At 41.2% G+C, this 25,468-nt stretch overlaps 1 protein-coding gene across 1 annotated transcript; it reads left to right on the top strand.

The window, feature by feature from the left end:
- Positions 1-4,720: 4,720 nt before the first annotated feature.
- Positions 4,721-19,714, top strand: LOC146712947 (uncharacterized). The gene is made up of 4 exons (XM_085445936.1): positions 4,721-4,945; positions 16,069-16,174; positions 16,630-17,982; positions 18,229-19,714. The coding sequence occupies exons 2-3, from the start codon at positions 16,157-16,159 to the stop codon at positions 17,956-17,958; spliced, it is 1,347 nt and encodes a 448-aa protein (XP_085302062.1). The 5' UTR covers positions 4,721-4,945; positions 16,069-16,156; the 3' UTR covers positions 17,959-17,982; positions 18,229-19,714.
- Positions 19,715-25,468: the final 5,754 nt, after the last annotated feature.

Genomic DNA, 25,468 nt, shown 5'->3' with positions numbered 1-25,468 from the left:
TACCGACGTGGAGGGAGAAGAAGACGGAGCAAAGAATGCAGAGGCCTACGCGGAGCTGATCCAGTTTCTGGATGACAAAAGTTTGTCTCTTGTTATGCGAGAAGCAGCGGACGATGGACGGAAGGCGCTGGGGATTCTAAGAAACTATTATGCAGGTAAAGGAAAACCTCGTATAATTAGCCTGTATACAGAACTCACTTCGCTCCAAAAGCCCAGCAGTGAGAGTGTGACTGAGTATGTGATACGAGCAGAGACAATAATCACAGCCCTGAGGAATGCTGGTGAAACATTGAGTGATGGGCTATTGGTATGGTTTTGAAGGGACTGCCAGAATCGTTCAAACCGTTTGCTATCCATGTCACACAAAGTGAAGTTGAAGTGACTTTTGCTGAATTTAAAACTAAACTGCGAAGCTTTGAAGACACAGAGAAAATGCGCGCCGCAGCGTCAGATGACAACATCATGAAAGCACGTGCAAGACCGAGCGACAATTCCACGTTTGAAAAATCGAATGACCGTGGGGCCGGCAACGCAGACATAGTGTGTTTCAGATGCGGACTAAAAGGACACAAAGCCAGGACGTGTCAGCGCAAGCAGTGGTGCAGCGAGTGTAAAAGCACCACCCATCGGGACTCAACATGCAGACGGAAACGGCGGCAAGACAACGCACGGAAAGTTTCTGAGGAGTCGGGTAGCAAAGACTACGCATTCCGGGTAAGCAGCGAGGATGCAGCGTTCCAGTCAGAGCATGGCATCAACAAAAAGGGTCTGATGGTGGACACAGGGGCAACTTCGCATATTGTCACAGATATAACGAAGTTCAGGAGATTTGACGACAGTTTCCAGCCCAAGTCACACTACGTAGAGTTGGCTGACGGCACCAAGTGCACTGGAGTTGCAGAGCAAAGAGGGGAGGCAGAGTTTTGCTTGATGGACAGCAGGGGGCAGTGCCACAAATGGGGCAACTATGATCTTCAAGCAAGGAAAAGACACCCTGCGACACAAAGACGGTACAAGGTTCCCAATACATGAGTACAACAGACTGTACTACCTACAAACAGTAAACACTGAAGGTAAAGACCAGTGTAAGGGTTGCTATGACATGCAAACATGGCATGAAATTCTCGGTCACTGTAATTATGATGACATTCAGAAATTACAGGGGGTTGTTGATGGTATGGCAATCAAAGGAAAAACAGACAAATCTGTCTTGCATTGTGAAGTGTGCACACAGGGAAAGTTTGTTCAAACTAGAAACAGGGACCCTGATGCACGAGCCAAAACCGCCTTAGAGCTGGTACACACAGACCTAGCTGGTCCAGTAGACCCAGAGTCCAGAGATGGATATAGATTTGCACTATCATTCACTGATGACTATTCCAGTGCAGTGTTTGTGTATTTTCTGAAAAACAAGAGTGACACAGCAAAAGCGACACAGAAGTTTTTGGCTGATACAGCCCCGTATGGGCAAGTTAAATGTATCAGGTCTGACAATGGAACAGAGTTTATGGGAAATGAGTATCAGGCACTCCTTAGCAAAAATGGAATCAGGCATGAGACCTCAGCACCATACTCACCACACCAAAATGGTACTGCAGAACGCAATTGGCGCACTCTTTTTGATATGGCCAGGTGTATGTTAATAGAGAAGCAGTTACCTAAAGAGTTGTGGACTTACGCAGTGCAAGCAGCAGCTGTAGTGAGGAATAGATGTTTTAACAGACGCACAGAATAGACACCATATTTGATGCTGACAGGAAGAAGGCCAAACCTTTCCAGGATGCAGACATTTGGGTCAGTGTGTTATGCCTACAGGCAGAACAAGAGAAAACTAGACTCAAGGTGTGAGAAAGGAATTTTTGTTGGCTATGACAAGAACAGTCCAGCTTATATGGTCTACTACCCAGACAGTGGGAAAGTACAGAAGCATAGACTAGTGAAGTTTGAGACTAAAACAAGAGTAGAGAGACAAACACAGACTGACAAGGTGCCAGATGATGAGGGTGACTTTGAGACACCAAACAGGTCCACCAAGACCAGAGAACAGACTGATGTGAGTACAGAACACACAGATACTCAGGAACAGATCCCAGTAAGCATGTCTGAGATGAGCAGCCAGTCACAGGAGAATGAACTCGACTGCGAGGCTGCAAGGTATCCTTCCAGAGTGAGAAAAAGGCCTGGGTATTTAAGTGAATATGTTACTGATAAGGAGGATTGTGATCAAGTACTTACAAACATGGATTATTGTTACAGAGCAATGTGTAACATTCCCCAAACATTCAAGGAAGCAATAACTTCATCTAACTCAGAGAAATGGGTCAGTGCAATGGATGAAGAGATGCAATAACTAAGTAAAAATGACACATTTACCTTAACCACTTTGCCTGAGGGTAAGAAGACAGTGGGGGGTAGATGGGTGTACGCAGTCAAAAACAATGTTGATGGATCTGAGAAGTACAAGGCACGTTATGTTGCTAAAGGATATAGTCAGAGGATAGGTGTGGATTATGAAGAAACATTTTCCCCTACTGCTAACCTGACTAGTATCAGAGTGTTGATGCAAAAGGCAGCACAAGAAAACATGCTTTTACATCAGATGGATGTTAAAGCTGCCTATCTTCACGCACCAATAGATTGTGAGGTATTCATGGAACAACCTGAGGGTTATGAGGTAAAATCCGACACAAATGAAAAACTGGTATGCAAGTTGAAAAAGTCGCTATATGGGCTAAAACAATCAGGCCGAAATTGGAACAAGTTGTTGCATGAATATCTGAGTGAGAACAACTTTGTGCAGAACCCCGCTGACCATTGTGTTTACACAAAAATGACAGAAAATAAGAAGGTGATTCTGATAGTATGGGTGGATGACCTGATCATTGCTGCTAGTGATGAAAGTGAACTAACTGTTGTGAAGAAAATGCTTGCAGCAAAATTCAAAATGAAGGATTTGGGTAAACTGAGACATTTCATTGGTATAGATTTTGACCAGAGTGATAACTGTGTAAAAATGTCACAAAAACAATATGTGGAAAAAATACTTGAAAGATTCAACATGCAGGATTGTAAAGAAAGACAGACACCTTGTGAGCAAAAACTGAACTATGCTGATGATGCAGAAATGATGAGTGATGTCAAAAGGTACAGAGAGGCAGTTGGTAGTCTGATCTATTTGGCTACATGCACAAGACCAGACTTGAGTTTTATAGTCAGTAAACTTTCACAGTACTTTACTGAGCCAACTGAAGACCAATGGACTACAGTAAAACATGTACTGAGGTATCTGAAAGGGACAACCGAGAAAGAACTGTGTTACAGGAAATGTGACAACAAAGAACTGAGGTTGTGGGCATACAGCGATGCTGATTGGGCAGCTGATGTAACAGACAGACGGAGTACAACTGGTTATTGCATAAGCTTGTCTGTAGATGGTCCTTTAATCTCATGGAAAACCAAAAGACAACCTACTGTTGCATTATCTACCTGTGAAGCGGAGTACATGGCTTTAGCTACAACCCTACAAGAAGTTTTGTACCTAATGCAACTGTTACAAGGTATTGATGGACAAAAATATGCACCGCCAAAAGTTCATGAAGATAATCAGGGTGCAATTGCGTTGGCGAAGAATCCTGTGACGAGACAGAGATGTAAACATGTTGACATAAAGTACCACTTTGTGAGGTCAACTGTGAGTGCAGGAAAAATAACTCTGGATTATTGTTCAACAGAAGAGATGGTTGCAGATGTAATGACAAAGCCTGCAACAAAAGTTAAGTTGTTCAAGTTTGAGAAGTTTATGTTCGGGCATTAACATGGTATACGGACATGTATACAGTACTGAGGAAGAAACCTTTTGTTTGTTGTTTTTTGTTTGCTTAAGAGCATCATAATATGAGAGCAAGTGGGGGTGTTGAAATAAGAAGAGAAAATGCTCTCAATTATGGAGACAGTCAAATAGTCTATTTATGTTTGATGTGTGCTTTGCATTTGTGTGGCTGTTAATAAAGTTAGCGTGCTCTAGGGGGCGTATGCGTTCATCAAAATGGCCGATGGCTGATGTGTATTTTTTCCTCCCTAGAATATCGTCGGCGAAGTTTGCCATGTGCGTTAGATTTCACTGCGCATTTTCATACCTCTGCCAACACAGCCACTCACCCCCTCCTTCCTGGCTCACAGCTTTTTCTTCTTCTTGGTTGGCAACCAATGTTAAGGCGCATTACCACCCCCTGGCTCACAGCTCAGTGGACATTTAGATGAGAAAATATATATTTGACACATTTAAGAAAATAAATAAATAAATAAAAATAAACAAAATAAATGTTTATTAAGACATTTTGGTAGGAACTTGCTTTATTTTAAAAATGTTTTTGCTCATTCTTGCTCTATAAAAGAGTTTATTTCTTTTAGAATCACTCATCTTAGCAGTAGGATTTACATGAAAAGAGAAACAAATTAAATTTGAGTGAAAATATACATTTTGCAATCTCTGGTCAACTGACTCAGTGAATCAAATTACTCAAATTCGATTCGCTTTGGTGAGTGACTCATTCAATCTCGATTCAGTAAAAAGAATCTAATTTACCATCACTGGAAAGGAAAGGACTGGAAAGGCGCTACTTTTGAAATAACTCTCTCACGTGGTTACGTTGTGCAGCTGAGTCACGTGACCGCACAGCAACAAATCACAGCAGAGCCGGGAAAAGGGGGCGGAGCAAAGTGTCTGTGCAGGAGAGGAGTCGAGCAGAGAGAGCTGCTTTTTCATGAAACGGGAGTAAAGTAGTGAACTTACTGGAACATATACCACTACCAAAGTTTGGATCGATATCTGCATCGATCTGCACACCCTTGTCTCCTGGATTGTAGCTGAGATCAGCGTGAACCACGTGGGTCTCTGCTCACTGATCTGTTTCCTGTTTCTCTCGGTTTGTGGGCTCATCTAAAGGTAAGCACCGAGCTAACTTTAATGTGGGTTCCGTTTATGTTGAGTTTAGCTCTGTTGAGGATAATAGATTGCTTGGTATACACTGGAGTTAGACAGACTGTAGAGTTTGTGATTGCTTGCAACATTATGAAATGGTGGTTGCTAGGGGGTAAGAATATATATAGAAAATTAGCCTTGGTATATGAACAAAAGGATGGGCTGCAGGGCAGGAGAACAGTCTACCCCCACCCCTAGGACAGGAAGCCACAGGTACAAGCCTGGGGGAGGGCAACCCCAGGGTGAATAATAAAGATTAACAGACCACGTGACTTTCGCGTAGAGCTGGGCGATATAAGATTTTTTCATATCATGACATGTTTTTTTCATTTCAGGCGATAACGATATCCATCACGATATAAGCCAAATAACTATATTTGTAAGATTTAAATGTGCCATTGCTCACAAGTAAAATGTGAAATAATCAGCAGCTTGTTTTTATTTATATATTTATTTCCCATAAGTTCATCCATTAAGCGGACGCGAATGGATGGATGAAGTTCAACAGGGTAGATGTACTTAAGGAACATGAGACTTTTTCAGATAAATAAAGGCAAATATTGCAAACTACACAAAAGGCAGCCGCTAAAGCGTTTAAGTTTCAAAATAGAACAAACGAAACAGACTACTAAATTGTCAATTCCACTTAGAAACAAAATATTAATTCTAAAAATAAATCTTAGTTTGTTTTACAGAAGAACAGACAAAACTGACTAACTTTTGTCAATATCAAATAAACTGAGAACTAAAAGGAAATTCTCAATCTCTCCTTGTTGTATAGCTGAGCTTTTCAAAAAGTTTTAACAGTTACTTTAGTCTGACAAAAGCCGAATGACGAATTAGCGCTTCCAGTCAGAGACTGAGGTTACGTCCACACGTACACGGGTATTTTTGAAAACGGAGATTTTCCGTTTTCGTTTTAAAAAATAATCCCGTCCACACATAAAGGTAGAAATGAAGGAAAACGCTGCTATGAACTTGCCAAAGCAGCAGGTGGAGCTAGATTCCTAATCGTGCAGAAATGTTGGCCAATCAGAAGTCTAGAAGCCTCGGTGGGAAAAAGTAAACAAAGCTGGGGCATAGAAGCAGAACCGAGTCGTATGTGTGGAGGGACAGTAACTGTGTGTATATATAAGCATTTAAACACTGCAGCGAGTAGAATTAACAGTAACAGTATTGTAGAAATTCATTGCACCGAAACAATAACGTGGCACAGTGTGACGCATGCACCAGTTTATTGTATTTCCAGACTTGCTTCCGGCACAATTTACAGTGCACGCTACTCTGTTTTTTGTCAGACTTGAAATAGCCGAAATACCTTCACACTACGGAACTTCTATGGCTCTTCCGTTCGACAATCTCTCCGGCATTGGAACCATCATCTGTTTTCTCTTCGGTAACCTTCGGTCACGCTCGGTTGATTTTTCTAGTTGGCACACTCATTTCCTCCATTACCCGGGCGTTACGGTCGCTGGCTGCTTCCCAAACAAATACAAATGTACGGCTTGGCACTTGTGCTGTATGTAACAAGTCACGCGACGTGACGCTGCGGCTGTGATTGGTTCGGCTCTGCGCTACTTAATTTGGATTGGCTGACCTCTTTTTTTTTTTTTTTTTTTTTTTTTAAAGAGGACAAGAGCGGCGAGGTCTATCGCGATAGTTTAATTTCTCTATCGAGTAAAAGTTATATCGCGATAGATATCGTTATCGTTCTATCGCCCAGCTCTTCTTTTGCGCATTGCATGCCGGGAACTCATGGCAAAACATTCCAAGTACCGCATCAAATGCAAGCATTTGTAGCACCGCAAAACGTTCATTCTCCGGTTCCAATAAATTCTTTCTTTTTCTTTGCCCCCCAAAAAAGGTATGTACAAAACAAAGGAGAACAATGTGACCTGAAGTTAATAAACTTCATGAGTGCATACACTCATGAAGTTTAGTAACTTCAGGCCACTGCAACAAGCCCAGGTACGGTTTACCGACGGATGGTTACAGGACCTTGAAATGCACCGGACTGAGGCAATTTTCCCTTAGGATGACCAGGCATCGCGTGCTGGTGATTTAGCAAAACTCACCTGAGGAATCCTGCTTGACAACGCCACATTCTTATAGAACATTTCAAAATTAGCTGCAACACACCTTGTGAGCTGGATTTGAAGTGGGTTTAATAAACACTTTACAATTTGAATGGAAACATGCCAGCCAACACAAGGATCATCTCGGAAATTCGGCCACCACCCTTATATCTTATATACACCATCACAGACACTCTCAAACAAAGAACATTCCACAGCACATCATGCATACCTAAAGGTTCAGTCCAGCTCATCCATGACCTTCTCCCACACTAAGAAACGTTATGACCACCCGTCACCTCCCTTAGAGCAGGATGTCTGGAGCTCTTCCAGTCTACGATGGGTCCACTGTGAGGGTGCAATAACATGGGGCCCACTGGTGATAACATTCTACATGCATGCATACAACTGGTGAACACTAAAGTGAGGAAATAATATTACTATTACTAATGTGATATGATTTATAGGAAAGGAAATGTGCCACTGCAACATGCATAACAGCGCTGGTAAATACACACAGAAATTAACAACTACAAGATTAAGTCTGCATGGCCCACAAGCTCATGCGACCCTAGGATGTTGCTGTCATCTTCCTGCTCCTGGAAAAACATACATACATCTACCCTTTCCTTGTCTGCTTGGAGTAGGTGCAATCTGCGTATCAGTGTCAAGTCAGTGAACTATTTGTCCCCATTATCAGTCCAGTAAGTCCCCATTGCGATGTGGAGAAGCTCACTTTACGATCATTTTCCAGCAACACTATTGTATAGCACTTTTAGTTCCAATCATGCAGGCCTGCTTAACGGACAGCAGACTCTCAAACAAAACTCTCAGTGCACTCCTCAAACATGAAAAGGAAAAAAAAAGAAAATACTACAAAATATAAAAATATGAAAGTCTTAGTTTTAGGACTTGCCAAAGCATACTCATCTCCTTAAACTGATAAATCAAACCAAAACGTCTTGACAGGTTCCACTTGGTAAAAGAAAAATGTAGCCGCCAAATAAATCCCCAAAACATTCATCCACCAGTCACACACATTTCACACAACCCTAATGTCCTATTAGATAATAAGTTTATTCCCATGTAACCAGGTGTATGTCATGGTAAAGCATCCCTCACACATTTGAATTTGAATGTATTTATTTAAAAGGGACAGTGCAGTTTGACATAGTCCAAGTACAAAACATGAAACTGATGTAACGGACATAAGTTTATAGCTATTGCAAATTTTCAACAATTGTCCCTTGTTGGGCTTACAATCAAAATAAATACATTTTACCATAAAACATACATTTTCATAAAGCCAAAATACATCGTAAATACAACTACAATTAATAGACAATAAATAAAAATAAAATCATTAATAAAATGACTACATCTCTGATTTTCCTTTAACCAAACTTTAACCTTCAATAGAAAGGATCTGATGTCTGTAATCAATTTGATTTTGGTTGGAAGTGGGTTCCACAGATTGCAAGCCTCTATGGAAAATGCGTTCAATTTAAGAAAACACTGTTTCATCTTGTTCTCTCTATAAACTTCACAAGATGCTTGGTTGAACTTTCCCTCCTCTGAGGTAAACTTTTATTAAACTCTTAATAAACAGTCATGAGTCTCTGCTTCTCACCTTCCGGTGTTACACTCTCAAGACTCCGGGCGGAACACACAGCAATTCCGCTTGCTACATCCCTTTTCTTTTACAAAGACAATGAACTATTCATAAGTTGAGAACTCAGTTTGCAACTCGAACAAAACTTAGACATGACATTTGTTTGTTGGACACCATTTTCTTCAAAAATGAAAATTCTGCCTTCCACTTACTTTTTTTTAGTGTTACTTTTATTCATTTTTTCCATTTTTTTTCTCTTTTCCTTATTATTTTTTTCTTTCCTTCCAAACAAGTAAACAGATCACAAAGCCATAACTCAAAATATTATCGCAGATGTTTTGCTCTGTTCTCTAACCAGTAAACAAATCACAACATATAACTCAAAATGTCCTCACAGATGGGTTTTTTTTTCTTTTGTCTTTCCTCTGACCAGTAAACAAATCACAACATATAACTCACACACTGCATACATAGTCCTTCAGATATCCAGGTTGTTGTACTACCCGTCCTGACCTGGTAGTGCTGTTTTGTGTGTTCTCTTTGCTCTGTGTCGGCACAGTAATGTTCTGTCCCTCAGGCTGGAGATGTGCTGACATGTCTTTTTTGACCTCCACAGCTCGCCTCAGATGGCGACGATTTCTTCTGAGGACTCTGCCGTTGTCCAACTCCACATCATAGGATCTGTTTCCCAGAGTGTTACACACTCTAGCTTTGGTCCATAAGTTGTGTGGTTCAAAAGGTTGGACTCGCACCAAGTCTCCTGGGTTTAATGTGTCCATGTCCTTCGCTGTTTTGTTGTAGTACTTTGTTTGTCTCTCTCTGTTTTTCATCAGTGCTAACTTGTTGTCAGTCACTTTGGGTTGCAACAATCTGTCTCCTATTGGGAGGAGTGTCCTCGTCCTCCTGCTTAACAGTCTCTGTGCAGGGCTGGTAGTTAAACCTTGTGTTGGGGTGTTTCTGTGGTCCAATAAGGCCAAATATGGATCCTGTCCAGCCAATTTTGCCTTTTTCATGAGTCGTTTGGCAGTTTTAACGGCAGACTCAGCTTTGCCGTTGCTCTGCGGATAGCCAGGTGATGAGGTATGGTGTCGAAATTCCCATTTCCAGCTGAAGTTGGCAAACTCTGTTGAGCTGTACTGGGGCCCGTTGTCAGAAAAAACAATATTTGGGATTCCCTGACGTGCGAAATGAGCCTTTAGTTTCCTAATCACAGTACTCGACTTGGTATCAGGTAGATAATCTATCTCCCAAAAGTTGGAGTAATAATCAACAGTTATTAGGTAGTCCCTACCCTCAAAGTTGAATAAATCTGTCCCAACTTTGGTCCATGGTCTAGTGGTCGGCTCGTGTGGTTTTAGTGTCTCTTTCTGTTGTTTTACATCCACAGACCGACATATGTCACGTGTAGCGATGTACTTTTTGATGTGGTCGTTCATACCGTGCCAGTAGACACAGTCTCTAGCTCTCCTGAGGCACCCTTCTGTGCCGATGTGTGTTGAGTGAATTCCCTGTGTTATATCTGCCTGCAGTGCTTCTGGAATCACCATTCTCTCTCCCTTGAAGACCAATCCATCCTTTGAGCTCAGTTCATCCTGCAAAGATTGGAACTGGGTTATTTCAACAGGTACATCTTTCTTACGGGCCGGCCACCCCTTTTGTATTGTTTTTATCAGTGTTTGTAGTGTGTGGTCGGTTCTTGTCCCTGCCCGTATTCTGTCCATGCTTTCTGTTGAAACAGGTACATAGTCCACCATGTTGACACATTCTGTCTCCAACTCCGTCTGGCTTTTGATGCTATCCTGCAGGTAGGCCCTACTCAGCGTATCAGGAAGTAGCATGTCGCGGCCTGGAACATATGTTATGGTTATATCATATTTTTGCAGCCTTAATAACATCCTTTGCAGTCTCTTAGGTGCATGTAACAGTGGCTTTTTAATAATGTTCTCGAGTGGCTTGTGGTCTGATTGCACTCTCACAAGACGACCATATGTATATTGGTGGAATTTCTCCATCCCAAACACAATAGCTAAGCATTCCTTTTCAATTTGTGCATAACCTCGTTCAGTGAGCGTCAATGCACAACTTGCAAATGCCACTGGTTTTCCATGTTGAGTCAGAGCTGCTCCCAGTCCTGTCTCGCCGGCATCACACTGCAGCGTCAGCTCTTCTTCAGGGCTGTAATATTTCAAAACTGGGACTTGTGTTAGTCTTTCTTTCAGTCTTTTAAATGCATCTTCCTGCACGTCTGTCCACTCCCATAGGCTGTCTCTGTGCGTCAGTTGTCTGAGAGGCTCACAGTTGTCTGACAGATGCTTGTAAAACTTTGATAAATAGTTGACCATTCCAACTAGTCTCTGCACCCCTTTTATATCAGTTGGTGCTGGCATCTCTGTGATGGCCCGTACCTTCTCTGGGTCAGCTCTCAGCCCTTCTGCTGTGAGTAGATGTCCGATGTATGGTACTTCCTGTCTTCTAAGCTTGAGTTTTTCCACATTTAATTTGATGTTTCTCTCTCTGCAGCGTTCCAGGAAAAGTCTCAGGTTTCTGTCATGATCCATTTCTGCCAACTCAGTCGTCTCTCCTTTTCCAGTGATCAGGATGTCATCAGCAATGATGTATGTGCCTGGCAGGTTCTCTAACGCTTGCATCAGTTTGCGCTGAAAGACCTCTGGTGCTGGGCTGATCCGCATCGGCATTCTCAGCCAACGAAAGCGACCAAATGGTGTTGCGAATGTCGTGAGATGGCTTGACTCTTCTGTAAGCTTCACATGCCAAAAGCCATGTTTCACATCACAAACTGTGAAAAATTTCGCTTTTGACACATCTGGCAAGATGTCATCTATTGTTGGTAACGGGAAGTGACTACGCTTCAAAGCTTTGTTGAGTGGTCTTGGGTCAATACATATCCTGGGTTTGCCATTTGGCTTCTGCACTGTCACCATCCCACTGATCCAATCAGTCCTACAATCCACCGGTGCTATTATTTGTCTGTCTGCAAGGCTCATCAGTTCCTCTTTCAGTGGTTTCATCATCGACACTGGGACTGTGCGTTTTGGCAGTTTGACGGGCTGCGCTGTTGTGTCGATTTCCAGCTCATATTCACTTTGCAAACATCCATCTCCTGTAAACACATCCTGAAACTCAGGCTTTATCTCTTCCAACAACCATGCGTTTTTCTCTGATGGAGCTGTTGTCACTGAGCTGTCCAAAGCACAGATGTTATCATATTTAACTTGTATTAGCTTCATCGCTTCACTAGCTGTTCTCCCAAGTAGAGGTGTTTTACAATCCTCCTCTACCACTTGGAACTCGACTCTGTACTATTTGTTTTTTCTTGGGTTTGTCAGCTTGACCTTACACTTTCCTAATGGACACAGCCTTGACTTATTGTACATCACAAGAACCTTGTCTGTGTGCTCCATTTTGATGTTCGGGTTCAACAAGTTGATGGGAATAACGTTGCAGGTTGCACTGCAGTCAACTTGAAACTTGACCAGGCTGTTGCCAATCATCATGCCTGCAAACAGCTGCTCTCGTTTTTTCATGTCTGATTCTCTGATCTGGTTCACTTCTACTGCAGTCTGTGTCATAGCTGTGACAGTCATTATGTCCTCACAGGAATCAGAGTCCTGCTCCGTCACTGTGTGGACCTTTTTTCCATTTTCACTCTGTCTGCTTTTACTCCTGCATGCAAAATGATTTTCTTTGCCACATTTTTTGCATTTTTTTCCATATGCTGGGCATTTTGATTTGAGTCTTTCATGTGCTCTTCCACAAAATCTGCATGATATCTCTTTATCCAGTCTTTCTCTCTCTTTTTGTTTTACTGCATGCAGTTCCTCTACAGCCTGTCCCGCTATTGTTTTGTTGTATTCTCTTGAAATCTCCATTGCTCTACAAATATCTAGACATCTGTCTAATGTGAGGTTCTCTTCTCTGAGCAACCTTTCCCTCCAACTGGAGCTGTTCGTGCCACAGACGATCCTGTCTCTGATCAGTGAGTCTTTTAATTGTCCAAAGTTGCAGGTGCTCGCCAGCATTCTCAGGTCCGTAACATATTTATCAATATTTTCTCCTGGAGCCTGATTGCATGCAAAAAATCTGTATCTCTCGACAGTCTCATTAACTTTGGGATTACAGTGTTCATCGATTTTTCTCATCAGCTCACTTACTGTTACCCTTGCCTCAGCTGCCACCATGTTTCATCTTGTTCTCTCTAAACTTCACAAGATGCTCGGTTGAACTTTCCCTCCTCCAAGGTAAACTTTTATTAAACTCTTAATAAACAGTCATGAGTCTCTGCTTCTCACCTTCGGGTGTTACACTCTCAAGACTCCGGGCGGAACACACAGGTAAATGCAATTCCCCTTGCTACAAACACAAATGATTAAAACTCCTAAAACTAAGTAGATTATGTTTCTCTAAAATGTGACAATGATGCCAGGGCTGCACCATTTTGCATAAAATGAGAATCACAATTTTTTTGCTTAGAATTGAGATCACGATTCTCTCACGATTTTCTTTTCCAATATAAATATTTATTGCACTTACTCCGTAATTTCTTTGTGCCTGGGGGAGTTTGACGGGTATGGGGAAGTGCTGTATAAGGTTCCCGTTATTGATGTTTGGGTGGTTGACGGGGACTGATTTTCTCCTGTCACTTTCTTGGCCTTTACAGCTTCGTCATATTGCACTTTATGGTGACGTTTAAGGTGGTTATACAAATTCGTAGTGTTAGCTTGCGGTGCTGCTACTATGGCAAAACACAGCTTGCAAATGATATCTTTTTGACTCTCATCTTCTTTGAAACCAAAAACCTTCCACATGGAGGAACGAGAACCTTTTCTTGGAATTAATGTTACAGTGGGGTTGTCATTCTCACCACCATCAGAGCTTTTCCTCTGCACTCATTGTGGTTTCTCCCCTCCGGCAGTTTCTCTCACGTGCTCTTCGTTGTTTTTTCCCCTTCCAGCTGGCTTCTGTATCACGTGGTATAAGGCTCTGCCCTTGTCATTTGTTGAGCATGAAGAGTGAGCGCTTGTTTTCATGCAGATTATGTCCCGGAGCAAAACGCGGTACAATCGTCATCTTTTTTTTTCTTTTCTTACATCATTGTCATTTGGAAATGAGATTGCACATAAGTATGAATTGAGATCGCGATTTTCTAACATTTAATTGTGCAGCCCTAAATGATGCCATCGGACAGATTTGACATAGGAGACAGACCTTCAAAATAAAACAGGAAACATGAGACACAGACATGACAATACAAACTTGATAACATAAGACACTCGGCATGAAACACAAAGGGTGAGGAAACTTAAATACAGGGGAAGAAAATAAAAGAGAAATCTAATAACCAAATGAACTTCGCTGACCTAAAGAACTTAAACATAGAACTCAAAACACTGGTTCAAAAGACCCAGGAACGTGACAAATGCATAAATAACTGAGCTGCTGAAGCAGGTATATAGTGCTGAATTAACTCAAAACAATTCAGATTAGCCTTGACCGTCTTAGCAATCTTCTTTACATACTTGTCCAATTTAAGACGTAAATCAAAAATTATTCCTAAAAACTTCTCATCTTACTAAGTGAGCTGAACAAGATGATAAAATCAGAAACACAGGCTTAAAATACCATCTGGTATTCATTGCATTGCATGTGTGTGTATGTGTTAGTAGGATTAAAACATTCTGTGCTTATTAGGGCTGCCACGATTACGTCGACTATCAAAAGCGTCGACGACTGATTTAATAGTCGACGCATCGTTTGAAGCTTTGTAAGATCACAAAAGACGCAGGAATAAGTAGTAGGATTTAAGAGTGTAATAATGGACTGAAACAGAAGATGGCAGCACTGCATGCACAAGGATGCTAGCTGCCGTTAAACCCCGAAGAAGAAGTAGCTCTGTCCCAGAATTCATAGCGCAGCCCAGCTCAGTTTTCAACAATGGTGGCAGCTAGTTGTAATATTACTCTTATTATTCTTTCTGTGTCACAAAATAAACGTTTAACATATTTTCAGAATGTAACTGAATGTATCTGCTCAGTTTACCAAGACACCACATATTTTCAAAAGCGCTCCGACATTTTCGGAGACGTCTGTTGCCCACTAGCTCGATAGCTAGCCGGGGTTCAAGGCTCACTAGAGCCCATGAGAGCACCGGACTCCCGGCAAATCGTTGTCAAACCCACCGCTGTCTTTCACTACTCAGGTTAAACATATATAAGTCACTTAGATAACTTACAAATGTTATTGTTTGGCTTTTTTTTAGTATTTTATTTGTTCCTGAGTAAATCGGTTTGGCTGAGATTAAAGTTATAGTTTTTACACAGCTGAATAAACGTCAAGCAGACAGCTGATTATCAGAAGCATGAGATGCTCGAGAATATACTCCGGTGTCCCGTTATATTTTAGATAGCAAGGAGTTTATTAAACTTCACCGAAACAATCTGCAAATTTCATTAAAATGTAATAAACTATCATCTTGTCTTTATTTTTACTTAGCACATACTTTAAACACTTAAAGCTGTAAGCTAATGATAGTTATATAAGAGCAGATGCATGCTGGTGCAATAAGCTGTATGTTTTACGTCCAATGGATGCATGATCTGATTAGTCGACTAATCGCAAAAAATATTGGTGACTAGTCGACTATCAAAATAATCATTTGTGGCAGCCCTAGTGCTTATGTATGTCATTTTAATTACTGTCGCCTTTTTCTGAAACAAATCTGTTTACTACACCTTCTTGTTTCAGAAACACCTAAAGAGGAAAGTCTCTATTGTAGTCAAGCACAGCTAAATTCTGCTTGTGAGTTAACCTAGCAAACCACACCGTGTGTTGTTAACACCTTAAACATGTACCTCCTCATGCCACTTCCTCTATGATTTTTGACACCCCTATATGGAGGACAACAAGAGCCACGCACATCAAAATAAAGAATTCTGTGCTTGAATAATGAATTGTAGAATAAATTATCCATTTGTAAAATAATTCCACATTAACATAGTGAGTTTCGAAATGTTTTTTAAAGTCCTCATTACCATCCTAGGGGAGCTAGGATGGTAATGAGGTGCTTGAAATGTTGTAGGTGGCTGAGTTTATACTGCTACCATTGAGACTGATCGGGACTCCATCTTTGTGGATCTATGGAAGTCCATATAGACAGGGTGTAGCATCCCCTGGGTAAAGGTGGTGATGTGCAGGGGGGGTCAGTGGTTTTTCCCTTTCAAGTTCTTGTAGGCAACTGATGACTTTCTTTTTGTAGTTGCTTCTGGGGTTTCACCTTGAAGCTTCATAGGTATTGTTGTCACTGAGGAGTTTAGTCATGTTTATTTGCTCTGCTTCTTTTTGTCAGGGATAAAATACACATATATATACTTTTTGTGTCCCAGCTGAGTAACAGGAGGACAAGAGTCTGGTGGTGCAGCAGAGGAACAATTTCAGCCATTTGGACTCAGCTCAGCCACTACAGAGGAAACAATGTCTTCAACACAAAAGGTAAGAAAAACATCACAGTTACACTGTTATTGAAACTGCGTGCACAGCTGGTTGGTTTTTAAAAACCTGTTAACAGCAGCTTTATCTTTTCCATCCTGGGCTCCTCCATATATACAGAATCTACATTCACAACCAAAAACCACAGAAGTTGCAAGAAAATACAAAGATCTTATTTTCTCTACACACATTGAAACCACAATATCATCAGTCGAACTCAGAATTTTTTTTGAAGTAAAAGAGTTTCTTTGATGATCAATATTTCTTCAATAATGTCATTTTCATTACAACTCTCTTTGTAGCACATCATTGTAATGTGATAGTATTACCAGAAGGTGGTGGTAACACACCAACAATGTGTTTTTTTGACATGTCTGATTCCACCAATGGAGGGAGTTTCAGTTTGTTCCACGACTGCATTTCACACACTGCCTGTGTTTGTATCTCTGTCACTGCAGGACCAACATGGAGCGAGAAGTCAGCGCTCTCAGGAGGCCGACAAACCTCACAGAAGAAAGGGAGAGAAAACCTACAGCTGTGATGAGTGCGGGAAGGATTTTACCCGGGCTGGAGACTTAAAAAGACACCAAGTCATCCACAGTGGAGTTAAACCTTACAGCTGTGACTTGTGTGGAAAGTCTTTTACCCACGCTGGAAACTTAAAAAAACACCAACTCATCCACAGTGGATTTAAACCTTACAGCTGCGACTTGTGTGGAAAGTCTTTTACCCAGACTGGACACTTAAAAAGACACCAAGTCATCCACAGTGGAGTTAAACCTTACAGCTGTGACTTGTGTGGAAAGTCTTTTACCCACGCTGGAAACTTAAAAAAACACCAACTCATCCACAGTGGATTTAAACCTTACAGCTGCGACTTGTGTGGAAAGTCTTTTACCCAGGCTGGACACTTAAAAAAACACCAACTCATCCACAGTGAAGTTAAACCTCACAGCTGTGACTTGTGTGGAAAGTCTTTTACCCAGGCTGGACACTTAAAAAAACACCAACTCATCCACACTGGAGTTAAACCTTACAACTGTGACTTGTGTGGAAAGTCTTTTACCCAGGCTGGACACTTAAAAACACACCAACTCATCCACACTGGAGTTAAACCTTACAACTGTGACTTGTGTGGGAAGGATTTTACCTGGGCTCTAACCCTAAAAAAACACCAACTCATCCACAGTGGAGTTAAACCATACAGCTGTGACTTGTGTGGAAAGTCTTTTACCCAGGCTGGAAACTTAAAAGCACACCAACTCATCCACACTGGAGTTAAACCTTACAGCTGTGACTTGTGTGGGAAGGATTTTACCTGGGCTCTAAGCCTAAAAAAACACCAAGTCATCCACAGTGGAGTTAAACCTTACATCTGTGACTTGTGTGGAAAGTCTTTTACCCAGGCTGGAAACTTAAAAACACACAAACTCATCCACAGTGGAGTTAAAGCGTACAACTGTGACCTGTGTGGAAAGTCTTTTACCCATGCTGGAAGCTTAAAAACACACCAACTCATCCACAGTGGATTTAAACCTTACAACTGTGACTTGTGTGGAAAGTCTTTTACCCAGGCTGGAAACTTAAAAACACACAAACTCATCCACAGTGGAGTTAAAGCGTACAACTGTGACCTGTGTGGAAAGTCTTTTACCCATGCTGGACACTTAAAAAACCACCAAATCATCCACAGTGAAGTTAAAGCCTACAGCTGTGACTTGTGTGGAAAGTCTTTTAAATTTCCACATCAGCTGAATAAACACCAACAGATCCACACAAGGAAGTAACTCTACAAGTGCAGTTACTGTGAGGTATGTATTTAGTTTTATCTTGTAATTGTAACCTGATTGCTTGGAACAAGTCTGATCAGTAAACTTATGGAGTTATACTGAATGAACTGTTTTGAAAAATGAAGACTCATTTTCACTCAGTAAGCTGAGTGTTATAATGTAAACAGTAAAATGTAATTGGACGTTGGCAGAGATGCTCTTTGTTTCAGGCGACGTTCAGGATAAAAACGTTGAAGGAATTCCCTGACTTACAATGTCTTTGTTTAGAAGTGGAGCGACGCACATGGATCCATTTCTCAACCCTGTCGTCACTGTGGTGGTGGGAAAGAGTTTCTCTGTGATCTTTGTGGAAAAACTTCCAATCATCAACGGGACCAAAAACCACATCAACGTAGCCACACTGGAGACAAAATGAACTACTGCAAAGAATGTGGGAGAGGCTTCCACACACCAAATACATTAAAATACATGAACTCTTCCACAGTGGGGTCAAAAAGCACATCTGTGACCAGTGTGGGTCATCCTTCACCACTGGAAATAAGCTCAATGAAAAAGCATAAGGGAATCCACACAGGAGAGACACCATACAAGTGCAGACACTGTGACAAAAGCTGGTCACAATCAGGTCATCGTAACAAACATGAACGTACACACATGGAGGTGAACTTCAGCTGTGACCAGTGTGACAAGAGCTTCAGGAATCTCAGTTCATACTCCGAACACAAACGATCCCACGCTGTAAATAAACTGTTTCACTGTTACCAATGTGCAAAAACCTTCACTTCATTATCTGCTCTGTGCAAACATCAGCCTGATTATGCAGGACTGAAATCACTGGATCACAATGAATCTGAAGAGAGAGAAAGATCCTCTTCTGGTTTCAGGCTCAGACTTAAAAACCTTGAGATCAGGCTCCACAGAGTTCAGATGGAATCTCCTGTAAAGAGTGTCAGCTGATGTCACACTTGGATCTGATGAGGTAGCTCTGATTTCTGGACCTGCAGTGAATAATCCTGAATGTTACATTTAGGAAGCTGCATGTATAGATATGCATATCAATTTTATTTTTTTTTCCTTTGAGGGATTTTAATTCTCTAAAATGTTATCGCTGTTACATTTTATTCTTTGTTTATTAGGACACAGTAGTGTTTAGTAGTTGTATTCATTTTATGTGTTACCTAAGTTAAATTTCAATCCTTCCTTCATATTTAATCTTTTGCTGTGGTAAAATCTTCTCTTAAGTAATTTTCTCCCAAAACTACAAATGTTTTCACAGCAGTTGCTCTTAAAACCTCCAAAATGAACTAAATCTGTCCACCAGCTTTGAAACAACACCTGCTGTGACTTTATGTCCAGAAAAAAGAAACTCAAGCTAAACTGGTTTTGGGCTGTATTTCCATATAATACCAGTTTGTACCTGAAGATGAAGCAGTGAGTCAGTGTAACCTTTATTTAATTAGGCAAAGACCACATTCATATTCACAGTGGCAGCAAAGAAATGTTGAAAGTTATAAACAGCAGCACACATCAGGACCAATTTAAAGATCACAGGTGACTACTTTTACTTAATTCAAATTCCTTCAAATTTTGGCTTCTCCTTTCACTTTAGTGTATTTACTGTATCCTTGAAGTCCACATGTTGTTTTTTAATGACTTCATTTTGATCCACATGTTCTGCAGCTGTTTCCCTGTTGATTTGACGTTTGTATTATGAAATCCTGATAATATTAAAGTGTTAGTTATATTTGATGAACTCTGTGTAAAGTTTGTGTTATTAAACAGTTTGGTGTGAAAATGAAGAAATTGTCTCAGAACAAGTAGTTTGAGCCATGATTTCAGATTCAAACTAATTTAACTGTTTTCAGTGGTACATGTGGAGGTTTATCAGAGGAGGCGACTTGGCTGTTCTCCACTCACACAGAACAGGGTTCCTGCAGCTAATTAAACACTCTGAAATGATCTTCAAGGACCAAAATATTTGATTTTTCTCAAAAACGTGCTGTGGGCATGACGCTTTTAGAGCGTGTGTTTAAGATGCATTGTGATTAACATCTCACACATTCCAATAAAGCAGATGTTCCTGCATTGCAACAGCGCTTTGCAGATGTGTTCTCCCCCTTGCCCATGTGCACGACTCTCATGGAGCACCACTTTGAAACACAGCTGATTGGCAGATTCCCTTGTCTGCAGAGTCCAAAGATAAAAACAGCCTCCTCCACTCTGTGTGGTTCGTACCAATTCGTCACACTTCCGTTTGGCTTGTTTGAAGCCCCGGCCAGTTTTCAGCACTTCCTGTAGCGATAGCTGTGTCCTCACACTGCATATGCTGTTTCTTACCTGGATGATGTCATCATTCATAGTGATACCTCAGTGGAGCATGTGCAGTGGTTGGTCACAGTCCTGGATTCCCTGAGGCAGGCAGTGCTGATGGCAAACCCGAAGAAGTGTGTGGTTGGAGGGAGGTACAGAGTTTTTTGGTACAATTTTGAGACCCCATTTGGAGGCTGATTACACCACAGCGACGTGATGAAGGCTGTCCCAATTCCAAATGCGGCCGGAAATGCGCACTTCATTTCCCCGGACTTGAAGGAGTCAGGTGTATCATTCGTGGACTACAGGAGGAATGCTGACCCACATCCACCCATCCACATTAAGGGGATGGCTGTGGAGCGTGTGAGCAGCTTCAAGTTCCTGGGAGTCCACATCTCCGAGGATCTCACCTGGACGACCAACTGCTCCAAGCTGGTCAAGAAGGCTCACCAACGCCTCGTCTTCTTGAGGACTCTGAGGAAGAACCACCTGTCCTCAGACATCCTGGTGAACTTCTATCGCTGCACCATCGAGAGCATCCTGACCAACTGTATAACAGTCTGGTACGGGAACTGCTCTGCCTCGGACCGGAAGGCGTTGCAGAGGGTCGTGAAAACTGCCCAGCGCATCGCCGGAGCACCACTTCCTGCCATAAAAGACATCTACAGGAAGCGGTGTCTGAAAAGGGCTGGGAAAATCATCAAAGACCCCAGTCACCCATCACATGGACTCTTCACCCTCCTGCCCTCTGGGAGGCGCCACAGGAGCCTCCGGACTAAGACCACCAGGTACCGGAACAGCTTCTTCCCCACAGCTGTCAGACTCCTGAACTCTGCCTCCTGACATCTGACCCACGTTAAACTCATGGACTGAACATACACGCACCCACAATGGACAACTGTACCCTCAAACACACAATAATAACATGGACTGAACCACCACTCACAACCACTAGCACTTTATATAGCCTCTGTAGAATTATCCACATATCTCACTTATCTTAACTGCACTACTGTATAGCTCTGTGTAAATAATCATTCTGTACATTCGATAATTTTTAACCCTGCAACTGTTTGCAGCTTGCATAGTTCCCATTTCTGTATAGCTGTATATCTCAGATTTCTGTAAAGTTGTTTATTTCATATTCTGTATAGTTTTTCATATTTTTATCCTGTTCATAGCCTGTACATAGCTTGTACTCACTACAGCCTGTACATACTTATAGTTATAGAATATTCACAACATACTTCATACCATGTACATTATAACATAATAGACCCATTTCTGTAATATACTCACATATCTATATTATTGCTAATATATATTGTAATATATCTATATCACTAAAGCACTTCTGGATGGATGCAAACTGCATTTCGTTGCCCTGTACCTGTGCATGTGCAATGACAATAAAGTTGAATTCTATTCTATTCATTCGTGGCGCAACATATCCCAGAATTCATAGCGCAGCCTTTACTGTGGCTAATAAAAAAAAAGGCAGATGGCAGAAGCGTGGTGGCTGAAGAGTAAACTTTCGAGTATTGAATTTTTCAACCTCATCAGTTAATGCTGTCCATGCAGATATTATAGATTTGTAAATGATTAGCTAACAATCTTGTCAACACAAAGTTCTTTATTGACAGGCAGTGGGGAGAGGGGACACCTGGGCAGTGTATTTACTGCATATAATGTGTTATCAACCTTTTCATCTTTTCTCATTACCCACAGCTGCCTCCACTTCTGTTGGGCTTAGGCTACTCACTAGGGCTGGGTATCATCACTGATTTCTATAATTGATTTGATTAAATTCAATTTTGACTCAGTAAGTGTTTCAAAGTAACTGAGGATAAAACACAAAACAACAGCAAGCTAAGCATTTTTCAATTTGGCATAATTTAAAGAAAAAATGTATTAAGCAGAAAAAATTTAGCTTTCTTTTGGCCAGAGAGGAACAAAAGCTGCAGCTCAGAATCAGTTAGATGTTGACTTTCTGCCCCGACGGCGTGTCCGTGTTCATGTCGCCGGGTGAGAAACACGACATGTCACTGATGCATTGGGTCCGCGCTTTGTGTTCATGTCTTTGTGTGGAATCTGTTCACTTGCTCTCATTTATTGTTTGTTTGGTGGTCATTGTAATAGTTTTGTGAGCGCCTGGCGTTTCTGGCAAAATACATAGAATAAATGACTGAATGAATAAATGGAGCTGCTGCAGAAAAAGCACGATCTCCTCTAAGTTTATGCTCAGTCCTGGGTACATTCAGGAACAGCTGATCAGCTGATCTGAGAGACGTGGGCGCTTCATAGATACAGAGAAAAACCCAACAATCATATGACCCCCTATGAGCAAGCACTTTGGCGACAGTGGGAAGGAAAAACTCCTTTTCGACAGGGTGATATGGTACTACAAGGTCATTAAGATAAGATGGGGCCTGATTATTTAAGACCTTGTATGTGAGGAGCAGGATTTTGAATTCAATTCTGGATTTAACAGGAAGGCAATGAAGGGAAGCCAAAACAGAAGAAATCTCTCTCTTTCTAGTCCCTGTCAGGACTCTTGCTGCAGCATTTTGGATTAGCTGAAGGCTTTTCAGTGAGTTTTTTGGACATCCTGATAATAATGAATTATAGTAGTCCAGCCTGGAAGTAATAAATGCATGAACTAGCTTTTCAGCATCACTCTGAGACAGGATATTTCTAATTTTAGAGATGTTGCGCAAATGGAAGAACGCAGTCTTACATATTTATTTAATATGTGCGTTGAAGGACATGTCCTGGTCAAAAGTGACTCCAAGGTTCATCACAATGTTACTGGAGGCCAAGGTAATGCCATCCAGCGTAAGAATCTGGTTAGATACCATAGTTCTAAGATTTTCAGGGCTGAGTACAATAACCTCAGTTTTATCTGAATTAAGAAGCAGAAAGTTAGCAGCTGTTAGTGGAAAATGATTCTATGTTTCTTTACCTTCTTTTAAATGTACAAAGATGCCCTTTGTCTGCCCTTTGCCTATGGTTAGATTAGTTTAGAATTATCCTTTTAGACTTTCTCAACAAAGACATATTGTTTTGGGACATATTGTTTTAGATTGTTTTATCTCTCACAGCTTTCTCCCAGCTCTCTGCTGACGAGACTAGCGCCACATATGGAGTTGTTTATTTTATCGGTTTATTATTTTCTTATCCTGTTCTCACTGTCTCTGTGATTTGTGCCTATAAAAATGCCAAGCCTCTGTTCATGGGTGTGAGTTGTTTTAACAGCTTACCCGTGCGCACGTTAAAGCATCAAAAGTAATCTTGTCTCATTGTGTCTTTATTTCTCCTGGGTCTTTTGCAGAGTTTTCCCCCAACAGCGGCCATCCAGGTCTTTATGTCTTTAAGACATTCCTGCAGTTTAAGTAATTGGTATGTGTTATCTAGCTCCATAGATAGACAGAGCTGGGTGTCATCTGCATACCAGTGAAAATATATAGAATAGAATAATCCTCAAGGGGAAATTTGGTATGCTATGTCTTCTAATGAAACTGCCTAAGGGAAGCATGTATAATGTAAACAGAATTGGTCCTAGCACTGAACCCTGTGGAACACCATAATTAACCTCAGTGTGTGAAGAGGACTCTCCATTTACATGTACAAATTGGAGTCTATTAGATAGATATGATACAAACCACTGCAGCGCAGTACTTGTAATACCTACAGCATGTTCTAATCGTTCTGATAGGATATTATGGTCAACAGCATCGAACGCTGCGCTAAGGTCTAGCAGGACAAGCACAGAGAAGAGTCCACTGTCAGAGGCTATAAGAAAATCATTTGTAACCTTCACTAAAGCTGTTTCTGTGCTGTGCTGAGCTCTGAAACCTGACTGAAACTCTTCAAATAAACCATTCCTCTGCAGATGATCTGTTAGCTGTTTGACAACTACTCTTTCAAGGATTTTTGATATGAAAGGAAGGTTGGAGATTGGCCTATAATTAGCTAAGATTGCTGGGTCTAGAGATGCTTTTTAAGTAAAGGTTTAACTACAACCAGCTTGAAGGCCTGTGGTACATAGCTGATTATTAGAGATAGGTTGATCATATTTAAGATCGAAGAATTAATTAATGGCAGGACTTCTTTGAGCAGTTTTGTAGGAATGGGGTCTAAAAGACACATTGATGGTTTGGAGGAAGTAATTATTGAAGTTAACTCAGAAAGATCAATTGGAGAAAAACAGTCAAACTTAATATCAATGGTATTAAGAGTAGCTGTAGATAATATTACATCTGTGGGATGGTTATTGGTCATTTTTTCTCTAATGATAAAAATTTTATTTGTGAAGTTCATGAAGTCATTACTAGTTAACGTTAAAGGGATGGTTGGCTCAACAGAGCTCTGACTTTTTGTAAGCCTGGCTACAGTGCTGAAGAGAAACCTGGGGTTGTTTTTATTTTCTTCAATCAGTGATGAATAGTAAGATGTTCTGGCTTTGCGGAGGGCTTTCTTATAAAGCAGCAAACTATTTCTCCAGGCTAAATGATGATCCTCTAAATTTGTGACACGCCATTTCCTCTCCAGATTACGAGTCATCTGCTTTAGGGTACGTGTTTGAGAATTATACCACAGAGTCAGGTACTTCTGATTAGAGACCTTAGTTTTCACCGGAGCTACAGTATCCAGGAACAGAGAAGCTGCAGAGGCGTGTAAGACTGCAACTCTGCTTCCTGGTCCCAACTCTGGATAGTCATATTTTGGGGGATTTAATAAATTTGTCCATATTTCTAGAAATGAGAGCTGCTCCATCCAAAGTGGGACGGATGCCGTCTCTCCTAACAAGACCAGGTTTCCTCCAGAAGGTTTGCCAATTATCTATGAAGACCACATCGTTTCTGGGACACCACTCAGACAGCCAGCAATTTAAGGAGAACATGCGGCTAAACATGTCATTCCTGGTCTGACTGGGGAGGGGACCAGAGAAAACGACAGAGTCCAACATTGTTTTGGCAAAGTTACATACCGATTCAATATTGATTTTAGTGACCTCCGATTGGCGTAACCAGGTGTCATTACTGCAATATGTCAGTAAACACTTTTAAAAGGGCTGATTCAGTGCTATGAAAGGGTTTAAAAATAGATTGGAAAACCTGTAAAACATTTTGCTTTTCCAGGAAGGTCATTCATTGACTGTGAACTCTCTTTTCAAGAATTTTGGAAAGAAAAGGTA

Source organism: Copadichromis virginalis, linkage group LG3 (assembly GCF_057382275.1).
Source record: "Copadichromis virginalis isolate Kocher_CV1m ecotype Utaka linkage group LG3, C_Virginalis_male_GT1.1, whole genome shotgun sequence".
Lineage (NCBI taxonomy): Eukaryota > Metazoa > Chordata > Actinopteri > Cichliformes > Cichlidae > Copadichromis > Copadichromis virginalis.
This window is presented reverse-complemented; position numbering and strand designations above follow the sequence as displayed.